Source organism: Solanum verrucosum, unplaced genomic scaffold (genome assembly GCF_900185275.1).
Source record: "Solanum verrucosum unplaced genomic scaffold, falcon-dt-bn FXZP01000261.1, whole genome shotgun sequence".
In the NCBI taxonomy this organism is placed as follows: domain Eukaryota; kingdom Viridiplantae; phylum Streptophyta; class Magnoliopsida; order Solanales; family Solanaceae; genus Solanum; species Solanum verrucosum.
The window spans coordinates 9,200,257-9,222,668 of NW_026019969.1; the positions used below are offsets into that span (position 1 = coordinate 9,200,257).

Genomic DNA, 22,412 nt, shown 5'->3' on the forward strand with positions numbered 1-22,412 from the left:
TAAAAGAGTACTTCACAACAAAATGCTTGTGGTTGGAAGCCATGGGAAAGAAAGAAATTAATCAAAGGAGAGTTAGCTAGGAAACAAGTCTAGGCTTCTAGCGGTGGAAAAGGCAAAAGAGTGAGTAAATAATATAGATGGGAGAAAGGTTGAGGTGTCTCCTTTCTGTGACTGCATTACATGAATCAAATGCCATTTGAAAATAATTACTAATAAATTTTTATTGACCAAAATAACTTGAATTTTATATATGCTTGGACTTTAATTAATAAATATTTATTGGTCAACTTAACTTGAATTTTAAATATCTCTGGACTTTATTAAAGTTAAATATGAAATATGTGATCAATGAAATCTAAAAGGGTTAAGGCATAATAATTCTTTAAATTATGATAGAATTTTTAGTGACACATCTTAATTTAACTGAGGTTCCATTATTATTAAACTTATTTTATGCACTTTGTGCACCTTTTGTGCTGATGTGCACCTAGCGTGACTGCACACATGAAAACTTTTTTGAAGCGGTATTGACCAATAGAAATTGGACACGTGTCATTAAAATTCTCAAGACAACTAATATGTAAATTGGTGGGCACATGCCATTTTTTAATTGATTTGACAATTAATTATTTTACATAATTATTGACATTGAAACTTGTATATATTTAATCATTTTCATTTCTTTCTTTGTAAAATATTTATTTCCTTCCTCACTTTTATTTTTTTTAGCTTTTATTAAATTTTTATCTTTTCACCTTTAATTTTTTTTTAAAAAAAAATTATGTGTATTTTTTAACAAATAATTTGTATTTTTAAAAAAAGTGTCCTTTAATTTTAATGTTCGTTAATATTTTATTTGACTTTTTCACCTTTTTTTTAATATTCATCTGAAATTAATTTATTTTAAATACAAAACATTTGAAATCAAATCAAAAGAAAGACAAAAACAATAAAAAATTAACAAAAAAAAAGAGAGAAAATAATGAATGAAAGTAAAAAAGTGGAAAAAAGGTTTTAAATTATAAATGCAAGATAATTTTTTTAATTAAAAATTACGTTGTTAACTTACTTTAAGTAAAAGATAAAAGAGAATGAAAAGACTTTTTTAAAAAGTAAAATAAATATTTACATACGTGCCTTTTTATTAAAAAATGAAAAATGCTAGGTTGATGAAACTACTTTCATAAAGCAAATATCGTATAAAGATACAAAATTGCAAAGATATAATTTTCAAAATAATCATATGATGTATCTTGTTTTGTTATCATACACAAATGATATGTTTCTACTATATTTTTAGTCAAAACAAATTTTATTCCTTTCCACTCAATTATATTTTTCATGAAGTATAAATTATCCAAATCATAATTAAAATTTGCTAATCAATTAAATTTAGTCATTGATTTTTTTATATGTCATGTGTCTTCAATTTAAATAGGATTAAAAAAAAGAAAAAAAGAAAATAGAGAGGAGTCGAAACCATACAATTTTAACCTCAGAAAGTTCTTGAAACATAATAATAAACAATGTTTGATATTTTAAACTTATTTTTCAAATTAAATATCTTAAGAAAATAATACTATAGTTAATATATACCCAATCAAATAAAAAGATTTTCTTTCTTCAAGTATCTTTATATTTCTGGAATAATGTTAATAAGTCTTTGCAATAGTTATATCAATTTAAAGATGTTGAAATATATTTCTAAATTTAAAATTGATAAAATCTTAACTTACATCAACAATGTCTCAAGAAATATAGATTTAAAACAAAATTTTCCTTTTTAAAAAAATAATAATTAAAGACTCTCATTAAAATTTGATTTTAGGTTATCAACTTAATTTAGTTGTTATTAACGTTTGTGAATTGTGAGTAGAAAGGAGATAGTTAGTGTGAGATACCATTATAATTATTATTTTTTTACTTTCATCTAAGTATCATTGAATTTAAGAAGCTTATTTAATAAATAAATATTTTAAAAATAATTTGACTTATCGAAAAATTTTAGAAAATATTTTTTTCCCAATCAATTACATTGAAAAATCTTAATAACTTAGTTAATTGTTTAGCTGAACACACGCCTTATTGGTGAAGGTATAATTCCCAGATTGTAATCCCACCCTCAATTTTTTTTTTTTTTTAAAACTTAAAATTAAAAGTAAAAGAGGCATAAATATATATTTTTTAAAACTTTAAATTAAAAAGTAAAGAGGCGTAAACATTGCACTTACGAAGTGTACCTAGTGCATTTGAGAAGTAACGAAAAAAAAAATGGCTTCGGAATCATCGTCGGCGGTGTCTCCGATGACGGTGGAAGAGTTGACGCTGGCGGTGAAATGGAGCGGTAAAGAGCACACCGTCAGAGTTTGCGGCGATGACACCGTCGGCGAGTTGAAACGACGGATATGTGAAGTCACAAATGTTTTGCCTAAACGCCAGAAGCTTCTATACCCAAAAGTTGGTGCAAAACTCGCTGATGATTCTCTTCTTCTATCTCAAATTCCTCTCAAATCCTCCTTCAAGATGACTATGATCGGGTGAGCTTTTCCCTCCTTTTTTTTTATCCCCAAAGTCGGGTCCGAATGTACTGAATTTGATGTAGAGTTTTCGTATAGACGGACGATGCTGATTAATTTGGGATTGAGATTTAGTTGTATGATTAATTACAATCTCTATATGTTGATTTTTTAATATATTTTTTTTAGTATATACTATTTTATGACTGATGAATGTTTTGGGTATGCTTAGGCAGATTAGAGAATCTCATCTTTTTTTTGCCTTTGCTGGGATTTGAACTGAGTTTTTAATCTCATTTTGAACAGAAAAGTATACAGAGACATATATGCTGATTGTCAAATTGTATAATTTGAAGTATGAGTTGATAACTTATAAGCATGTCCTCATTTTAATTGTTCTTACCAACAACCTGTATTGGTGAAAGGTTTCTTTTGTCGTTAAATTTGTAGCTAAGATAATAAGGTAGTTTGAATTAACCAATTAGTAAATGTAAAACAAGTCTGGATATGAAAAATGAAATAAAATAAGATCTCATCAATCAAAATAATTCTTAACTACTTATACATTTTGGGTAGAGGATGGATCAAGTAGAGAGAAAGATCTCCTTTTTCTTGTTATTTTCCGTACCGATCAAATTGCATGATAGGTATCAGTTGTGTATGATATAAATGTAACTTTTTTCTGCTAAAACCAGATGGTACCTAGCATTTTGCATCTAAATGAATCACTACAGCAGATGAACATGTGACACCATGACGTACCATTATTTTTAAGTCGATGCTGCATGCATTAATGCATTTAACATTAGAAAAAGATAAATCTTTGGCAGTTATTGGCGAGTACTGAATGGCCAAGTAGGTGTCCCATATATTTAGCAATAGTCGAATGCTCAAAAGGATATTGACAGTTATGCTTATCACAACAGCCAAGCTAAGAGTCTTATGAGACCTGTTTAAAAAAAGAAAAGATAAAACCAAAAGAAAACATTCACGTTAATGATCCACAAACCAATTTGAACAATTTTCGGCTAGACTCAAGAAAACCCTTCGGCGAAGCTGTACAATTGCATATTTCACAGGACACCAAAATAGACTGTTATTTTCTTCTGTTAGTGTTCCTTTGGTGTAAGTGTTCCATAAATGTTATATTCACAGGTTAATTTTCCGGCCTCATACCATGTTTGATTGCTTATGATAAGTTGTTGATATTCTTAATATGGAAGGTGAATTATTAATCTTGTGCATGTTTGATGTAAGGTGTTCGGCTATAGGGAATGAGAACATTTTTCTGTTGTTGTCCCATCTGATTTCTTTTAGTTGGATGAGAAGAATATCACTTTAGACTCTTTAGATGCAACTCTCTTTAGGCAATTAGAGAGGGGAAGTCTCTCCATAAAGGAATACCTTTTTCGATGCAGGATATTTAAGAGGAAGGTTGAGATGACAGGCTTTTTTTTCAAGCCTTATTTAATATGCTTATCTTGTTACAAAAGATTATGTGCAATGAAAGCCATCTTTATTATGTGGTTTGGTATGAGAGAGTGCTTTTGCATCTTATTCTGAAGGAAGTTCCCTCTTAACTTTTTTCTGGTCAATTTATGCTAAGTAGAATCATGGGTGCTATATAAGATAGATCAAATTGCTGATCATTTGAGGTAAGATCTGGTAGCACCAAGTCTAACCTTTTCTTTTCACCATAAGGTTTGGTAGAACAGTTAAGTAATACATGGATTGTTAGATGGAGAGAATAATAATATGGAGATTGTAGTTGTAAAGAATCACAATATGAAATGTTCAAAAAAACAAGAAAAGAATCACAACATGAAATTATAAAGTAGCAAAGATTCACAATATGAGACAATTCATATTGTGCTTGATGTCCAGGCTATTTGCATGGATTGGAACAAACTTAAACGTCTGGGCAATAATGCCCTAGGTCCTAATATATCAAATAACTACTCATCTGTTACAAAAGTTACTACAACAAAAATGGTAAAATCATTCTTAAATATGATTCGTTATATTATAATATGTAAAATAAGCTCAAAATTCTGTATTTCAATTAGAAGTATCAATAAAAGAAACTTTAAGGAAAAAACATTTAATTTGCATGTGGTCTAAAAGTGGGTTAAATTACCTTCCTACATCTGCCTAGATTATTATCTTTTGCGATGTACCAAGAGATAACTTTTGTCATTAATGTCGTAATATGGTTGGATTTTCTAATCCATTTATTGTCAAAAATCACCTCCAGATGATATTGGATAATGCAACCAAATGGCCAATTTGAAATATGGCATCTAATGCGGGGTTTAGTTGACATACCAAATGTTGGCTAGCAATATAATTGTCCACTCAGTTTTTTTTTTTTTTTTTGATATTTTCTAGATAATTTGTTTGATATAATGTTCTTGGTGATGCTTGAAATATGAAAACTACATTCTTATTTTTCTTCAATTTATAATTCTATTTATTTTTCTTCTCTCTTTCTCTCTTCTTCCCTTCATCTTTAGGGATAAGTTATTATGTGTGTCGTATGTGCATTGTTGCTTGAGTTTATAAAATTTGAATTATGAGAAGAAGAGTTCAATTATGATAAAGTAATAGATTTTTGTTACTGTATCCACAAGTCTTCCATGAACTCTTGTTTAAGTTCTTGTTGCTACGATATAGTGCAACTAAGCTTATTGAGGAAAAAACTGCTAACTATCAGACTTTAATTAAGGGTAATGAGTACAACAACAACATACCCAGTATAGAAATGAGTAACTGTTCAATTTTCTTAGGGGTAATGAGTATTATTTTGATTTGCAGGACAGTTGAAGATGATATAATTGTGGATCAAGTGGAATCTCCAGATATCATTGATGATTTTGAGATTGAGCAAGACGAAGCTGTAGATATAAAGGATAAAGAAATCAACAAAGAGAAGTTGAAAAGGCGCATTGCACAGCACAAGGTTGTTCCCTTAACACTTCCCTATTCTTATAATGAAAATTGGATGTACATGAAACTTGTGGACCTTTTACGCTGATATCCTTCATACTATATTTGTTTTTACTTGTATGCATCATTGGGAAAACTAATTGAACACATTTATGGAGACAATCATTCTTTCCTATGCGCGGAGAGAATGATGGTTGGATTTGGAAATAGAGGAATTCTTTCTACAATTATGAAAGAAGAATAACATTAACAAAAGTATATAATACGGAATTATATTCCATTATAATTCAGGATCTTTTTATATTACCATCTGGGATTTTTTTTTTGAGGAGGACACCATCTTGGATGCTGATGTGAAGGAAAATTGTTTTATTCACAGAAAATGAAAAATATTGGGTCTGGAGTGATTTAGAATTTTGATCAAGTTTAGATTCTTTTGCCTTTTGTTTTGTAAACCAAGAAATCCATTGTTTTCAAATTTTAAAGTCCGTGTATAACGTAACACCACCTTAACAACAGACTCAGTTCATCGAATGATTCAAACTCAGATGCACACCTACCATGTATATCTAATAGTTCAGAAATGATTCAGGAAATATTTATACTTAGTAGTGAGGGAACTGTTTGGGACTTGAGGTTTAGGAGGAATTTTCAGGATTGGGCGGTGAGCGAGCTCCAGAGATTGCTAGAGTTACTTCAAAAGCAATGCGAGCCAGTCGACAGATCCAATGCTTTGAGTTGGGAGTTGGGGAATAACAATATGTTTTCGGTTAAGTCCTTCTATGCGTAGAAGCTTTTTGGTTAGGATAGATGATAACTTTCCATATGCATCAGTTTGGATACCTAAGGCGCCGAGGATGGTATGCTTTTTCACGTGGCTAGTTACTAGAAGGGTGATTTTGATGGTGGAGAATCTTAGGAACAAAAGGTTCCTTGCTTGAGCTGGTGTTTCCTTTGTAAGGGTGTTTCCTTTCTAAGGATACGGGTGAGGACGTGGAGCATATTTTGTTACATTGCGAATTAGCCATGGGGTGATGGGAGAATACTTTTAGATGGTTCGGTGTTTCTTGGGTAATGCCAAGATCCGTGAATGAATTGATGTTCACGTGGAAGAGTGGAGCTAGGAGAAGAAGGCACAAGGCTTGGAATTTTACTACTCTTGCTTTAATGTGGGTCATTTGAAAAGAGAGAAATAGGAGAGCTTTTGAAGGGGTGGAGATGAGGTTTGCTCATTTAAGGAGTAGTCTCCGATTCTTTATTTTCCTTTGGTACACCCATGTAATTCCAGTGTGTATAGAGGATTGGGTGTCTTTTGGAGAGAACCATTTTTTGTAGGTTTCTCCTCTTGTTGGTATTCCACTTGTAAATGGCCAAGTTACCTTGACATTATCAATGAAACCTTTTACTTGATCAAAAAATTAAGTGATCATCAGATATTCTTCAAATTTCTCTCTTTGGACTGAAAATAATGAGGATATTGTGTGGCTTGCTTCATTTGCCTCTATTTGGTATATTTAAATGATGGGAACTTCTGCTTCTCAACAATATAATGTTTTGAGTTGTAACATAGCTAGACTAATTTATTATTATCAGTTTCATATTTCAAAATACTTTCTGATGTTATTTTGTTTTGGTTCTTTTTTTTTTTTCCTCGGGTGAGGGGCTGGTGGGAGTTGGAAGGAGCAGAGAGAAAGTACATTAATGGGGTGATCCATGGAAGTAGAGAAGAAGTGTAAATAAATCCACATGATGGGGTGTGGGAATTGAAATGGGAGGGATTTCATATTTGGTTGCTGGGAGGTTTTGGGTGGAGTGGGTGTAGGGAAGATGATGGAAGGAGTTAGAGAGACGGACTTTATCAACATACAAAATGACTTGTAAAAGAATTAGAGGACCTGGCTGTGGCTATTCTTTCTGATTAGATGGGGATATTGCTTTAATTTGTTATTGGGTTACTTAAATTTTTACTACCAAGCCCTCCTTCACCCGGAAAAAAAGAGAAAAGAACCAAAACAAAATAACACCAGAAAGTATTTTGACTATTCATTATCAGTGCACAGATTCTTAACTATTTTTCTAAAAATAGCCAAGTTGCTTTTTTGGTAAGATGTGGCTATTGGTGCATTCAACTATAACTAGTTATAGTTATTTAAAATTACATCCAGTATATTTTCTCAATAATAAACAGCTGATATGTGTGGCTTAAAAACACATGATGTGTGACTTGCCTTTTTATGATGATCATATTGGTGATTATTCAGATTGTGCTCCGTAATCCTTGCCGTGAAGGTAAAAAGCTGCTTGTTCTGGATATTGATTATACTTTGTTTGATCACCGGTCAACTGCAGAGAACCCACTCGAACTAATGAGGCCATGTAAGTGTCTTATTTGCCAATATTTTCCAGTTATCCTTAGCTTGTTTGGTGTTTAATTTTGTCAATTACTGCATGCAGATCTTCATGAGTTTCTCTCGGCTGCTTATGCAGCATATGACATCATGATATGGTCGGCAACCAGGTGAGTATTTGCTTTTAGGTCCATTGATAAATGATAACTCTGATGTTTTTGAAAATCATAGTATTTTTTGGGGAAGAGGTTTGTGATCTATATGCATTGCCTTACTCATTTCTTTTTGCAGCATGAAGTGGGTTGAGGTGAAAATGAAACAACTTGGTGTACTCGATAATCCAAACTACAAAATTACAGCTATGCTGGACCATATGGCCATGATAACAGTACAATCGGATCATTATGGAGTTTTCGATTGCAAACCGTTAGGCCTAATTTGGGCTCATTTTCCAGAGGTTGGCTTTTTTCTTTATTTAGTTGCTTCTTCTTCAATGAATTTATGGCATTAAACATTATGTTGGCATCACTATCTAAAGTTCGATATTCTGAATAAGTGTCTGAAAGATGGTAATTTGGCACACTAACATGCAATCTTGATTATTGTGCAGTTTTACAGTCCCAAAAATACTATAATGTTTGATGACCTGCGAAGGAACTTCGTGATGAACCCTCAAAATGGGTTGCCTATAAAGCCATTCAGAAAGGCACACGCTAATCGGAGCAGTGATGACGAGCTCATGAAGCTCACTCAATATTTGTTTGCCATTTCAGATCTTGATGACTTGAGCGTTCTCGATCATAAAAAATGGGAGTCCTTCGATGGAGTCAGTTTCAAAAAACACAGATATTCCTAAGCGTCTGTAACTCCTCCCGAAGTCGACGGAAAAATGATTTGTGTTGGACAATACAAAGAGAAATGTATCCATTCCGTTCCACTACTAGGAGATAACTGAATATTTCTGATGTATACTTCTAATTATTAGGCAGAAGGGACTATGTTTTGCTGAAGTCATTTTGTATTTGGATGAATATGGATTTTTGTGTTTCATTAAGTTACTTATTCTACTAGTCATGGTTGTTAACATTATTGTCTGATTCAGTGCTAAAATCAAAACTTCATTTTTTTGTCTTGACGCATTTCATCTTTCATATTCCAGCTAAGTGCAAAAAATGGGTAAGTAGGATTTTTGGTCCTTCAGTTATTGCTAAATTTTTATTTTAGTCCTTGTGATATGATTTAGCATATTTAACTCCAATTAATTGATATGTGCATATTTGATCCCTTTGCTCGTGAATTTTTACAAATTTAACATAATTTTTAAGCATTTTATCACTTAGTTATTCATGTGTTTTGTTAAACTTGTGTTTTTACTCCCGGTAATATAGTTCAAAGAAGAGTTCAAGTCTGACACACAAAAATTTCAGTTAATTGATGATTAGATGTATTTTTTTTAGATTTCACAAGGATCAAAATTAAAATTTATCAATACGGAACCAAACTGCTATTGTCCCTAAATAAATATATACGCATCCTGTAAGTTTGTAGTTTGATTTTGCATATACTCCCTTTTGAAGAAATGAAGTACGAAAATAGCTACATGAGCTTTAATTTGATTATGATATAAAATGGATTATTCTGGAAAGTTTGCTTTGTTACAGACTGGAATATTTGGAGATAACATTACTTAAATAGTTTAAAAGATATGTGAGGTGTACGTAGCTTAGTTGGAGAGTTGTCCACATCTTCACCCTGATATAAAGAGTTTAAATCTCATTGTATTCCCCACGCAAATACGAAAAAGTTCTTAAATTATGAATCTATAAATATATGATTCTCACGTAACAATCCATGTACTATTATCATTCATCTCGTTAAACCAATTATCATTTGTCACATAGTATGAATATGATAAATGTCACAAAAATGGAAAGCATTATTAGCAGTAACATATTTTGTACAATTAGAGATTAATTCGTAACATTACATTCAAACGTCACCCTATGGATACGCATTCTTAGTACTAAGTCATATAGTCTTAATTATTTTTTGAACAAATAAAAACGATCTCCTTAAATTCATTCTCATTTTATTTATTACTAAATCCAGTGTATTATCTTCCTCTTTCTTTTTTCTTCTTCATTTTCACAATTCTAACAAAATCTTGAGTTTTATGAATGTATGAATCACCACTGAATTAATTTACTTATTTATTCAAAAAATAATCAAAGATCAATGGGTAATTTTGGTCTAATCTTAGTGTTAGACCTCATATTTCTTATTTATCCAGTTGTTTGTGAGTATTTTTCTGTTTTTTTTTTTCTTATGTAATTTTGTTTGTGTTTGAGATTTTGTGATGATTAATTTTAGTTATGATGCAGATGGCTATGATCCAATGGACCCAATGGGTAATATCACTATCAGATGGGATGTGACTACAAGCACTGAGGTTAATCACCAAGTAAGTTTTTTTTCGTTACAATTAAAATACACACAATAGTATAACAGAAAATTAATAAAAGATACTCATAAGGTTAGCAATCCGGTTCAAAGTCAGTAGCATGATAAGACGACTTCTCAGTCCTATGAATTGTTCATTATATTAGGTTAAGTGTTGTTTGTGATGTGGTAGAGGGCCGGGCCTGGGCCATTATCCACCGAGTTTCGAACCTTAGCTGAAAAATGACATTGTGATAAACAACTGTATTTTTTTTTTTCATGATTTCTGATTGTTATCATTTAATTTTTTACTGTTATTATAGTTGTTGAGTTATAATAGTAATGGTGGTGTTTGTGTGATTTTGGGCAGATCCACTTTCTAATTTTTTTAATTTTTTTTTTTTTTGCTGATGAACGAGGGATTGTAAGATAAATGAATTTTAAAAATAACTGAGATGAAAAAATAGTTAGTTATTAGCTGTTAGTTTGATGTTTTTTTATAAGTTCTTGTTTGGTAAAAATGATATAGTAAAAGTATGTAGTGAATTAGGAGAAGTAATTCAATCCAAAGAAAGCCCTTCATATGGTGATTTCCACAGGCTATATGTTGTTCGGACTCTCCTAAAATGTTGTGGTTCATGGACCTGAATCTTTGTTATAAGAAAATTATGTTAGTTATTTTTATGTATCATATCTCATTCGAGGAAGTAGAGATGAATTAGCTAACGTTCTCTCTGTCTATCTCAGATTAGAGTTTCAATCTTCAACTATCAACTTTTCCGTCACGTAGAGCAACCTGGTTGGAAGTTAAGCTGGGATTGGCATGGTAAGGAAGTAATATGGCAAATGTGGGGTGCTGAAACAACAGAACAAGGTGATTGTTCTGCAATCAAAGGAGACACCCCGCCACATTGTTGTCTGAAAGAGCCTGTGATTCTTGATCTCCTTCCTGGAGCTCCGTATAATAAGCAGGTCACAAATTGCTGCAAGGGAGGAGTGCTGACATCCTTGACTCAGGACCCTGAAAAATATGTGTCTTCTTTTGAGATGAGCATTGGAAGTGCATTAAATGATGGATCCGAGCCTCGTATGCCTGAAAACTTCACACTTGGGATTCCTGGATATACGTGTGGTGTTGCCATTAAAATCCCTCCAACCAAGTTCCATGAGGATCAAGGACGGAGACAGACTCAAGCAGTTGGTAAGTAAACTAACTCCTACTCATCCTATATAGGAAGGATGATCATTCTTCCCTTAACATACTGTAACTTTCAATTTAAATCTAAATCTGTTTGTAATGGTTGCAGCTACGTGGGACGTCATTTGTTCTTACTCCCAGTTTAGAGCATCATCTTCTCCAGCATGTTGTGTTTCCTTGTCTGCTTTCTACAGCGAAACAATTGTGCCCTGCTCCGTATGCAGTTGTGGTTGTCAGGGACAGCGCAGTGCAGCTCAATGTATGAAGTAAATATCTTACTCTTTAACCTCAATGTTCGTACATTATTTAGTCAAGAGGTTCATATCTTCTTTAGATGCTATACTAAATCCAGGCAGATCGGAGGTAGTGTATAATATGTTAGCACTCAAGGCTGTTTCCTAGAATCCAGAACTCATAAGGTTGAAATACTGACTCCGCCTCTGATTCTAGTTTCCACCAAAACATTTGTCTGAGTAACAAGTCATATTCAACAAAATTGTTATATCTTGTTAATCAAACATGTCTTTTCTTCTTGTGTGTGGAACTACAGGCGTGGTGAGGTGCCACCAGTTTTACAACTAGGCCATAACGAACCACCAACGCCAATACTAGAGTGTACACGCCACATGTGCCCAATTCAGGTGCATTGGCATGTAAAGCAGAGTTATAGAGAATATTGGAGGGTGAAGATGACTATTAGAAACTTAAACCTAGTTAGAAACTACAGCCAGTGGAACTTGGTGGTCCTGCACCCGAATTTGAGAAGTATAACACAGGTTTTCAGCTTCGACTACATGCCCCTTGATCAGTATGGTGATATAAGTAAGTTATACCAATGCATTCCTTTCATACTATAGATGCCTAAACACAAACTCAGCTGGGTTCGGCTATATGAATCGATTCTTTTTTCGTGCAGACGACACTGGGATGTTTTATGGGATTAAGTATTACAATGACATGTTGCTACAAGCAGGAAGGAGTGGGGTTGTGCAAAGTGAGTTGTTACTGCATAAAGATGCAGGGATTTTCACATTTAATGAAGGATGGATGTTTCCAAGAAAGATTTCATTCAATGGTTATGAGTGTGTTTTGCCTTCACCTGATAAATATCCAATGCTTCCAAATATTAGTCAATTTTTGGCTCCTTCAATACCTACCATCATTGTTTTCTCCTTTTGTTTGATATTAACAATATTTTAAGTAAGTGTTATCAGTAATTAATCTTAATTTATACAGTGATAGTCTCTCACAAGCATAGATGTAAGTATGATACGATTATATGTTGTACTTCAAAAGAAAATTTTGGAAAACAACATATTGAGGATCTCCAATTTTGGGTGGCCATGGTTGGGGTTGAAAGATTATTGAAGGTCTGGAATGATTTGTGAGTAATAACTAGGTTGTATATAGCATGAAATTATTCTGATTAATTTGTGATGAATTGAATTCTTTGTTTTTCCTTGTAGCTTTAAAAATAATATGACGTGATTTGTGAACAATCAAACAAAATAAGTACGCTGAATATAATATGAAGTGATACGATTATGTCATGACTTACCTGTCACAATTCATTAGTTCTAATGTGGTGACTTAAAGAAAATTCATTGATTAACTCAAAATTGTTTTCTCATCTATTTTTTCAAATAATTTGATTAATCATCAAATTTTAACCTAATCAACTTCTGTTTACTTTATATACCAGAGAAATATGTGAGAAAATATAGGAAAGTAAATACATACCTAATCAGAGAAAAAGACCGCTATTTTCACAAGTTGTCTTACCATATCCAAAAAGGACTCTTTTTCAATATTTTACTTAATAGAGTTGTTTTTCATACCCCAAATTAACTTACTACTTAATTAATCGGGTCAATAAAAAAAAGAAGCATAAAAGCATTCCATGGTTTAGAGAAAAGAACACAGACGACCTAACCATTTGGTAAGTTGCAATATATGGAGTATTTCTTTTCCGATTCGCATACTAAAACTTTTGCAAATTTTTCACCGACCTCCTAAGAGAATTTAATTCTATTCCTAATACAAATTAGGAAAAATCAAACAGAATGAATTGACTGAATATATTTTTTTCTCATTTATTTTTTCAATAATTTGATTAATCATCAAACTTTAACCAAATCAACTTCTCTTTACTTTATATACAAAAGGAATGTGCGAGAAAATATGAGAAAGTAAATCTGTACCTAGTCAAACAAAAAGACCACTAATATTTTCACAAGATTGTCTTACCAAATCTAAAAGGACTCTCATTTAATATTTTACTTAATAAAGTTGTATACCATATTCCAAATAAACCCGATTTATTAAGTTGTATTTGGATGGTTTTATCTTGGCATGTTCCAAAAAAAGAACGCATCCCACTAAGCGTGACGTAGACGATCTACCCTAGCTGTCAGTAAACTTGGGAAGTTACAATTACTCTATTTTTCTATATTATATTTCTTTCCCAATCTGGACACTTACATACCAAAACTTTTAGCAAATTTTTGACCAAACCTCCCAAGAGCATTCGATTCTCTTTCCTATTCAAATTAGGAATACTAATTATAATTTCCCCCAAAACATCTATATATATGTACTCATTCTTCTCAGGACTCTACATCAATCAAGCTATGGCAGACGAAGATCAAAGCAAGAAGGCAAAAGAAGATCAAAGCAATAAGAAAACACACAATCCCAAGTCTTATCAAGTGAGGAAAGAATGCATAAAGAGGAAGTCAATGGAGCTTGCAACTCTCTGCGATATCAAGGTTTGTACTATTATTACTGGTCCTAGCAACTGCAAACTTGGCCTGACAATTTGGATGCCTGTAAGGAAGTTCTTGATCTCTACTCTCAAAATTTGAAACCCGAAAAGAAGCACAAGGAATCATCAACACCAATTCCAGAACCAGAAGAAGAACAAGGAGAGAAAGATCTCCTGACGCTAGTTGAATCAAAGCTTGTTGCTGTCAACAGGAGAATTCGTTTCTTGGAGAACAAGAAGGTTGCTATTGCTGATAAGGGGAAAAGAAAGAGAATTGAGTGATTTATTTGTATGGGTTTTTTCTTTTCGGATGTATTTTCTGAATGTTTCACAGATTGAGATTGTGTTTTTTTTTTCTTGTTTGTTCGAGGATTTACAGCAGTTGAAAGATTTGTCTTTGATCAGCATATCCTTTTTTCCTTTGTAGTTCTTGTTTTATGAGCAGTTGGTCCAATATGAATACAACCCATATTTTACCCTTTTATTCTTATGTATGTATTGAATTGAATGGTGGATTAATCCCTCTAGTAGAATGGAAAACCCATATGATTTTAATTAAAATGCAATACTTACATGAAAAATTAATGTCAGATATTAGGTAGGGTAGGGTTAGGGTTTGCTAGGCCTAACTTCGTATCCACATTTGGCTGAAATAGAAAGTTAAAAATTAACAAGAATGTTTTTATTGCACAAGAAGAAACAATGAATAAGCAGAAATGAGATCCTCCATCAATGCTTACATTACATGGTTCATGAAGATGAAATTAGAGGGAAATCAGAAGCTGGAAAATGTTACAAAAGGGAAACTGATGAATTTAATCATTCCGAACATAGAAAGACATGAGATATCATGCTGGATTTAACCACCTCAGGTGAGTCAACTGCGACAAATGCTTTTCTTTAGCATTGACCACCAGGTGCACATAAAAGCTTAACAAATCTTGATGTAAAAGACACATGTTGTAACAAGAACTAGAATCAATTTAGACAGAAGGAGAACAAACCCGTTGGAGGTGAGCACATGGGAAGCAAGACCTCTTCTTGATATCGCACAATGGAAATCGTGAACTTTTGTCACTCCATGGCAAAGTCAACTGAGGGACAGTCAGTAAGACATGATTAAAGGCATTTCTACAGTTACGGTCAAATGTGGAGTTGTCCTGAAACAGCATCACGCTCAGCCTCTTTTTGTTTCAGAGTGAGGTTTGCAAATTGTTGATCGAGATCCCTACTAGTGCTGCGACGATGGCTGTAAGATGGCTTCTGTTGCTGTGGCTGTGGCTGTGGCTGTTGATGTTGTTGCTGATACAATGCTCGTAATCTTCCTCTTTCTCTTTCCAGAACTTCATGTTCCACTGCATATAAATTTATTAGTTGCAGATTTCGATGGAACAAATGAAAATAAACTACTGGCTGTATATACGTTCAACTTCTCCGAAACACCACCTATCCGACAAAACAGAACAGTTCCCATGTTCAAAATAGTTAAAATCAACTAAGGCAGTTTACTCTAGGTCTTTGAATCAAGGAAAGAAAGTGGGACTTGGGAAATAGATCAATTATTTAGCAATTTTGTAGTTGCAAATTCGATCACATTGTTTCTCTTTCTTTATTTGCCTAAGCAACTTTCCATTTTACCAAAAAAGTGCAAAAGAGAGATGCGATAAAAATTAGCTAAACAACAATATCATGCTCCACAAAAGTCATCCAATCATTCATATTAATCTGTACGTATGCTACCATTGCTCCAGAGGTAAATAAGAATAGCTTCCATCCCTTGAGTTAATTTTGAAAGGTAAGCAAATTTGAAGGCTTGAAGCAGAAAATATGGACGTGTTCACATTAAGGTCATCCAGATGCAGTGGAAAAGAGTACTACTACTCACCCCCCGCCCAAGAAACTTTGACCTTAGTTAGATTGTCCATCTTAAAAAGGAGATCATAAGGGATCAAGTATTAGATTGTCCATCTTAAAAAGGAGATCATAAGGGATCAAGTCGCAGCAAGCAGCATCATTTAAACTAACAAATACAATTTTATTTCAGTGCTAAGAGCCTAAGACAACCTTAATAGTGAAGAGTACATTTATGCCTTTTGAAGTGATACAAAACATTTCAAATAATTATAGTAGAACGGGGTCACAGGGAAGACAATTCTAGTTTTCCAAACAGCTGGAAAATAAGGCAATTTTTCTCATATTTATTGGTTCAAAGAACATTAAAATTATCAGCAAGATCATTTCATTTCTAAAAAGCCGCAGTGTCTGGGCCACCTGCCGCGCACACCTTCCTTATTTCATCGGGTACTTGCTACCCCCCACCAATTTAAGTACTGAAGAAATCACCTAGCACTTTGTCTCTGCTGGAATTTTCACCCTGGTTTTCCATGGTTTTCATTCACCGCTAGGCCACAATACTTGGCTACAACAAGATCATTCCATCTTCTTACCAAGAATTGATGTATTTGGGATGACCAGTAATTGTCCCCATTTTCCCTAGAGACCGCTATTTTGTTAATCAAATTGAACATTACTCAAAAACTTTTGTTTTAGTGCCAGGAAAACCGTGTCCACTTTCCCAGCTCACTTGAACCAATACTCACTCACTTGCAGTTGTTTTATTCACCATGAAAAAATCAATTATATAATCCTTATTTCAGATAAATCTAATTCCTAGCTATGTAAGGTTTGGACTCACAAGACCTGCTGCATAATCAACTTTATCAAAATAGTCCACGACTACAAGCACTAGAAACAAGCAGAATAATTCAGTATAACAGATAAAGAAACTTACAATACTTTATGAGCTGTTCCTGAGCTAAATTTTCTAAGCGCTGCTTTAGGGCTTTATTCTCCATGCTGAGGATAAGATTCTGCTGGTTAAGGAATTCAAGCTCAGCAGACACTTCAGAACCTTCAGCCTAAAATCACAAAAACTAGTCAAATTAACAAGTTACCAAAATGCAACATCCATTTCATGTCCAGGTACCAGTGTATGTATTTCAAAGGTTCAACTGATACATGCCTGCAAAGCTTGTACATTTCTTTCCAATTCAGCTATATATTGAAGCTTTCTGACTCGTGACCGCTGAGCAAATTGCCTGTATATTATGACACCTTTTATGTTAATAAACTTCATATTTGGAGGGGGGGACTTCCACATAAAATGCTAAAATGACATTTCGAGAGATACTTATACATTAATACAAAGGGCAGTTTAGATCTTGACTGAGATTTACAGCTAAATAAGAAAGGCTCCATTTCAACTTAGATAAAGCCACTTGATACGTGTTAAGATGATAAAAGGCTAAGACCCACTATAGTAAAAGATCTCTTACTTCACCATAGAAGGAACCTTGCTAACCTTCTCGGCCAGTTAGTCTAACCACATGGATCTCCTCCAGTTTACCCACCCAGGCACCCACTGTAAACGATTTACTGATGGACTTGGAATATAAATGAAATAAAAAAGGCCATCATGGGACCCATCCGCGGACAAAATTTGGGTATTTAAGTGGAGAAGGGTAGAGGGTGCCACACACCCATTATCCACCAAGTTTCAAACCATACGCCACAGCTCTCGGGAATATCTCGGTTATCCACAAAAAGAAAATTTTCTGATCAAATATTACAGTTATCTTGAACTACGCGGTCAAGCAAATATCAAATTAACAACCATATCCCCTTCTGCCTTCCCAAAGTTTCTTTTAAGAAAAGGGTGGGTGGTATGGAGGGGTTGCAGAGTTGAACTTACTGTTTCGCACGTTTTGTGTCAGTTTCTGATGAAGAACTCTTACTCTGAGAAGAATCTTTTTTTTCAGCAGACCCTTTTGGATAAGGAGGGCCAGACTCTGCTACATCTTGCTTGTCACTTCCTGCAGATCTAGGCCTGTCTCCGTCTTGTGGGAGGCATGGTGATCCAGACCTCTGAATACGGAGATCTTCCCCAGGAGAGGAAAGGCTGCGGAGATGTGATACTGTAGTTGAAGATACATCCTTTTCCCTATTCTTGCGTCGGATTGAGGAGTTTTGATCGACAAAAGAAGCAGCTTGTCGAGCATCTTTGTAATAATCAAAGTCTTGAGACCCCCAGGAAGGGATAGGAGGCATATTTCTGAACTTGTTATCAACTTGAACTGTGTAATCCAAGTTTGCAGCGTTAGCAGAATCAAAATATGCAAAGGAGTCACTAGATGAACGTCGATGGCTGCCTCTGCGCACAGGAGTTTCTGGCTCATTAAGAAGATCATCCAACCAAGACGGTTGCTCCTCTATAATACAGCTTTCAGAGGAAGTACGCTGATGGTGTGAGTGTCCTTCTCTGGGTTTCTGAATGCCCTTTTGGTTGAAAGCAGAACTAGGGACATAATCGGCATATGATGGGGCCATACTAGGAAAGGGACTTTTAGGTGGCAGTAAAGAGCTCTTCCCATTGTACATCATATTTCTCATGGTACATGGCCCTTTGGAATTTGCCATAGAAAAGCACACAAGATCCCTATAAGGAAAAAAAAGATATGTACCAGTGGGATAAGTAAACCTTCAAAAATATAATAGCCCTTTGATAAACATGATCTCATTATTTAGCAAGCTAAGTATCATGACCAAATCCCAACACTTTCTACTTGTGTGCAATAAAAGGCAATGCAGACATTCTGAACATATTAACTATATGACTTATGAGCAATAATAACAGGCCCCAACAATGGGATAAAATCAAACTCAAAGAAACTATGATCTTGCTGGGAAATCCCGCCTTCCTAAAATACCAGATAAATATTTTGGGTATACAGGGAATTTCCCCTGTTACTCTTGCAGGTACCAGCCCTGTTCATCTGGCCAGATTTATCAATTTGCATCATCCATGAATTTCAAGTGCTGCAAGATTTTTGAAACCTTGTATTGATTTCTATCATATTTCAAGGTAGAGTTTACTTGATCCTTACAAGGGTGGGAACCATGAAGCACAACTGAGGTATTCAGAGCTATTAAGAATAATTGAAAGGGGAATACCAGGAAGTGAAGGCGAAGAAGGAGCACAGTTATCACCAAGAATGGGACGAAGGGGAAGAAAGGCTTCTTTCTCATTGGGGATTGCAAAAGCATTCAAAAGTATATTGATGGGCTCCAAAAATATTCAGGCATGCTCCAGAGAGGAAGCTCTTTGTTATTTTTATTTTATAACCATCCAGGGAGGAAGCTCTTTCTTGCATCACTCTTTGTTTTTAATTTTTTATGTTTTTTAAGGAGGACGTGATGTGTGGTTTTCGAATTGCTTTGAAATGCTTTTACTTGAGCTAAGGGTCCATCGGAGACAGACTCTCTACCTCCAAAGGTAGGGGTAGGCCTGCGTACACACCACTACCCTCCCAGACCCTACTTGTGGGATTACACTGGGTATGTTGTAGTTGTTGAGAATGTGATGTGCGGCTCATGGAGTGTGAGAGAATCCAAAAACTGTTCAGAATCATTATGTTTTCCTGCAGCTCTTTAACTAAAAGCAATTTGATGCATTCAAACTTAGGCTATCCAATCCGCAAAGTGATTTTATGCAGGAAATGAGACAAAGACCTTGGACCTCCCCCATAGACACACCCAACAACTAGTACGACAAATTGGGAACCACAGCAATATTAACAACGGAAAAAAGAATTAAAATATAGCATCAAAAGGAACGGAATTGTTTCCTTATGCTTTAACACACAGCTATACTTTCCCTGAGTTTACTTAGGTGGAAACAAAGAAGCGCTAATTTTAGCTTATCTGGATCCTTCTACTAGTGACTAACACTTGGGACATGAAATCAGAAGAAACTGAACAGCTTTTGATTGGACTTCATTTCTGGCACCCCTTAGTTTGTTCACATCATTTGATTGATATTGGCAATGATTAAAATATTCTCTTCCTACAACATGACTCAAACAACATAAAAGATTAGGTTAAAAGCAAGTTGTTTTTATAAATCAGTTAAAAGTATGCTTCCAGCACTGGAAGCAGTTAGTTTGGTAAAGCAAATTTATCTCGGGGATACTAGGAAGGGAGCAAAAAAAGATTGGAAATTATCGGTATCTCTTTTCGGAAGAGAAAAGACTCCATAAATCATATATTTGGCTAGGGGCTTCTCATATATGCTCTGCTCCTTCTTGTAAAATCATTGTATAATATACCTCGGAACATGCTACGTAAGAGGTGATTTAGTTCTAATTTTGAGAAGTGGAAAAGAAAAATCTGGGCTGCAGATGCCCTTATTGATATCTTCCACCTGGAAATGAAATGGCCAGGTGGGGCACAAAGTTAAGCTCTTTCCCCCTATTTTAGCTGTGAGAATGTGCACACAAACAACTGAATATGTTACAACAACAGCAAAATAAATTAGCCTTCGCAACTTTATCTATTTTCCATGGGCATTCTGAAAAACTCCATCTTTACGTCAATTTGAACAAGCAAAAGGCTAGAAACTGTGACCGCAAAATCTCTGCAGACACTTCTAGCCAACCTTAATTCCCAAATTCATCATCAAATCTCTACCGAGTGAAAATCAAAACTTGCTTTCCATATATTTTTTTCATCTAAGTAACATTAACGGACGCTTACGTTATGTAAACTTCTAAAGTGTAACTGGGTACAATTTGTATATTTTGAATCTTTCTTTATCCTTTCTCCCATTGCATCAAAAGAAAATTATTAGAAAATCAGAAACATTAACAAAAAAAAAAAAAAAAAACTCTTCCACAAATCTCATACAATAGTCTCGCTAGGTTTGATCAATTTTTCATATCTAAGACAAATAAGTTCCAATTAATCACTCGAAAACAGGAACGCGACAAAAAAAAATAATTAAAAAATCAATCCAATTTTTTCTTCCTCTACTTTTGCTCATATTTTCATAGCAATCAAACAAACAACTTCAAATCATATTACCAGAAACAAAAAAGAAGAAGGTAATTAACAAAACTCGGAAGATATTTTAGTTTTTCCGATTAAAAAAATGCTCACCTTGATTGATAATGAAGATATTGCAATGTGATTTCAGAGATTCAATCAAATTACGAAGCTCAGATTTCTTCGCTTCTAAGATATATATCGATATTCTATATATCTTGTTGGAATCTTCTTCTTCTTCTTCTCTTCTTCTTGACAAATCTTTCTTCTTTCTCGTTGACGTATCACGTTGAAAAGGGATACTGTCCAAAATGAGCTGTTTTATTGCTTTCCTTATTTCTAAAGTCCCTGCCACAACACTTTTATCATATTTGCGAAATAGCCCCTCTTATTCGTACCGTACCAATTTATTTGATATTTTTTAATTTAACATAAATTTTATTTATCATATTTCATTTATCTTAATGCTAGTTTAATCAATTTTTACAACTTAATTAAATATATATAAATTATTTTTTAAATAAACTTTAAAAACTACATTAAAAATATTGCTAACCATCATCATGTCAAAATAAGAATGAACTTAGACCAAAAGCAAAATATTTTGCTTTTGCTTGTATACTTAAAATTCAATATTCACACAATTTAATAAGTAAGAAATGAGCCTACGTAAGAAAATATTTTCTTTTTAATGAACTTCTACGTGGTGCGAATCTAGATTAGTGAATATTATACTATTATACACAAAAATAAATAAATTTTATTAATAATAAACGCTTTCATCAATAATTTTCATTATTTATTTTTGGAATTTTATTTTAGGAAGAGAGAATTTTATATGCCACTAGTTTTCCAACTCAAGTTTTTTTAAGTACAATATATTTATTGTACTTAAAATTTGTGACAATTAATTGTTATGAGGATAGCTCATTATTAGTACTATATTAATAATTAGTAAGTCACCCAACAAGTGGTATGTGACAGAATTCATCCAGCTCATTGTGACAGTCCCACATTATAGTCCTCAACAACAAGCCTTTTCTATAATAATAATTATTCTTGCTAATGAAATATGTATGTATTTTTTTTATTTTTTAAAAATTGGGCAATGAACAAATTCCCAAAATATTCCAGTTTAAGATATAAATATAACAGTTTGCCTCCTTTTTCTTTATAGGATATATTAATATTCGAGTTTCAACTTTGTTTGCGTGCTCCATATGTATCACTCATCCCGCTTCCAAAGGTAAAAAGTCTTTTTTTATAAGTACTATATTAATTTATATATAAATGAATTGCATATATTAGTCAAAAAATGCTCA

At 33.6% G+C, this 22,412-nt stretch overlaps 4 protein-coding genes across 4 annotated transcripts; 3 read left to right on the top strand and 1 right to left on the bottom strand.

Annotated features, from left to right (window-relative positions):
* The first annotated feature begins 2,231 nt into the window (after positions 1-2,231).
* LOC125816754 (ubiquitin-like domain-containing CTD phosphatase) lies at positions 2,232-8,937 on the top strand. The gene is made up of 6 exons (XM_049496375.1): positions 2,232-2,537; positions 5,331-5,475; positions 7,724-7,838; positions 7,917-7,980; positions 8,102-8,267; positions 8,421-8,937. Exons 1-6 carry the CDS (start codon positions 2,272-2,274, stop codon positions 8,664-8,666), a joined length of 1,002 nt encoding a protein of 333 aa, XP_049352332.1. The 5' UTR covers positions 2,232-2,271; the 3' UTR covers positions 8,667-8,937.
* A 1,037-nt stretch (positions 8,938-9,974) lies between these two features.
* On the top strand, positions 9,975-12,680 carry LOC125816751 (COBRA-like protein 6). Its single transcript, XM_049496372.1, has 6 exons — positions 9,975-10,106; positions 10,192-10,271; positions 10,997-11,450; positions 11,557-11,713; positions 11,998-12,269; positions 12,364-12,680. Exons 1-6 carry the CDS (start codon positions 10,046-10,048, stop codon positions 12,645-12,647), a joined length of 1,308 nt encoding a protein of 435 aa, XP_049352329.1. The 5' UTR covers positions 9,975-10,045; the 3' UTR covers positions 12,648-12,680.
* A 1,397-nt stretch (positions 12,681-14,077) lies between these two features.
* LOC125814982 (uncharacterized) lies at positions 14,078-14,493 on the top strand. Its single transcript, XM_049494412.1, has 2 exons — positions 14,078-14,215; positions 14,281-14,493. Exons 1-2 carry the CDS (start codon positions 14,078-14,080, stop codon positions 14,491-14,493), a joined length of 351 nt encoding a protein of 116 aa, XP_049350369.1.
* Positions 14,494-14,878: 385 nt separating this feature from the next.
* On the bottom strand, positions 14,879-21,393 carry LOC125816753 (uncharacterized protein At4g06598-like). The gene is made up of 5 exons (XM_049496374.1): positions 21,205-21,393; positions 17,963-18,706; positions 17,234-17,309; positions 17,003-17,129; positions 14,879-15,566 (listed from the first exon to the last, which is right to left on the bottom strand). Exons 2-5 carry the CDS (start codon positions 18,685-18,687, stop codon positions 15,355-15,357), a joined length of 1,140 nt encoding a protein of 379 aa, XP_049352331.1. The 5' UTR covers positions 18,688-18,706; positions 21,205-21,393; the 3' UTR covers positions 14,879-15,354.
* Between the last annotated feature and the right edge of the window lie 1,019 nt (positions 21,394-22,412).

Coding starts and splice junctions, on each gene's coding strand:
- LOC125816754 (XM_049496375.1), top strand. CDS start 2,272: ATGGCTTCGGAATCATCGTCGGCGGTGTCTCCGATGACGGTGGAAGAG. Junction 2,538..5,330: donor TTCAAGATGACTATGATCGG/GTGAGCTTTTCC, acceptor TTTGATTTGCAG/GACAGTTGAAGATGATATAA. Junction 7,839..7,916: donor ACTCGAACTAATGAGGCCAT/GTAAGTGTCTTA, acceptor TACTGCATGCAG/ATCTTCATGAGTTTCTCTCG.
- LOC125814982 (XM_049494412.1), top strand. CDS start 14,078: ATGGCAGACGAAGATCAAAGCAAGAAGGCAAAAGAAGATCAAAGCAAT. Junction 14,216..14,280: donor CAACTCTCTGCGATATCAAG/GTTTGTACTATT, acceptor GATGCCTGTAAG/GAAGTTCTTGATCTCTACTC.
- LOC125816751 (XM_049496372.1), top strand. CDS start 10,046: ATGGGTAATTTTGGTCTAATCTTAGTGTTAGACCTCATATTTCTTATT. Junction 10,107..10,191: donor TCTTATTTATCCAGTTGTTT/GTGAGTATTTTT, acceptor GTTATGATGCAG/ATGGCTATGATCCAATGGAC. Junction 12,270..12,363: donor TGATCAGTATGGTGATATAA/GTAAGTTATACC, acceptor TTTTTCGTGCAG/ACGACACTGGGATGTTTTAT.
- LOC125816753 (XM_049496374.1), bottom strand. CDS start 18,687: ATGGCAAATTCCAAAGGGCCATGTACCATGAGAAATATGATGTACAAT. Junction 17,310..17,962: donor GACACAAAACGTGCGAAACA/GTAAGTTCAACT, acceptor CATAATATACAG/GCAATTTGCTCAGCGGTCAC. Junction 15,567..17,002: donor GGAACAGCTCATAAAGTATT/GTAAGTTTCTTT, acceptor ATTTATATGCAG/TGGAACATGAAGTTCTGGAA.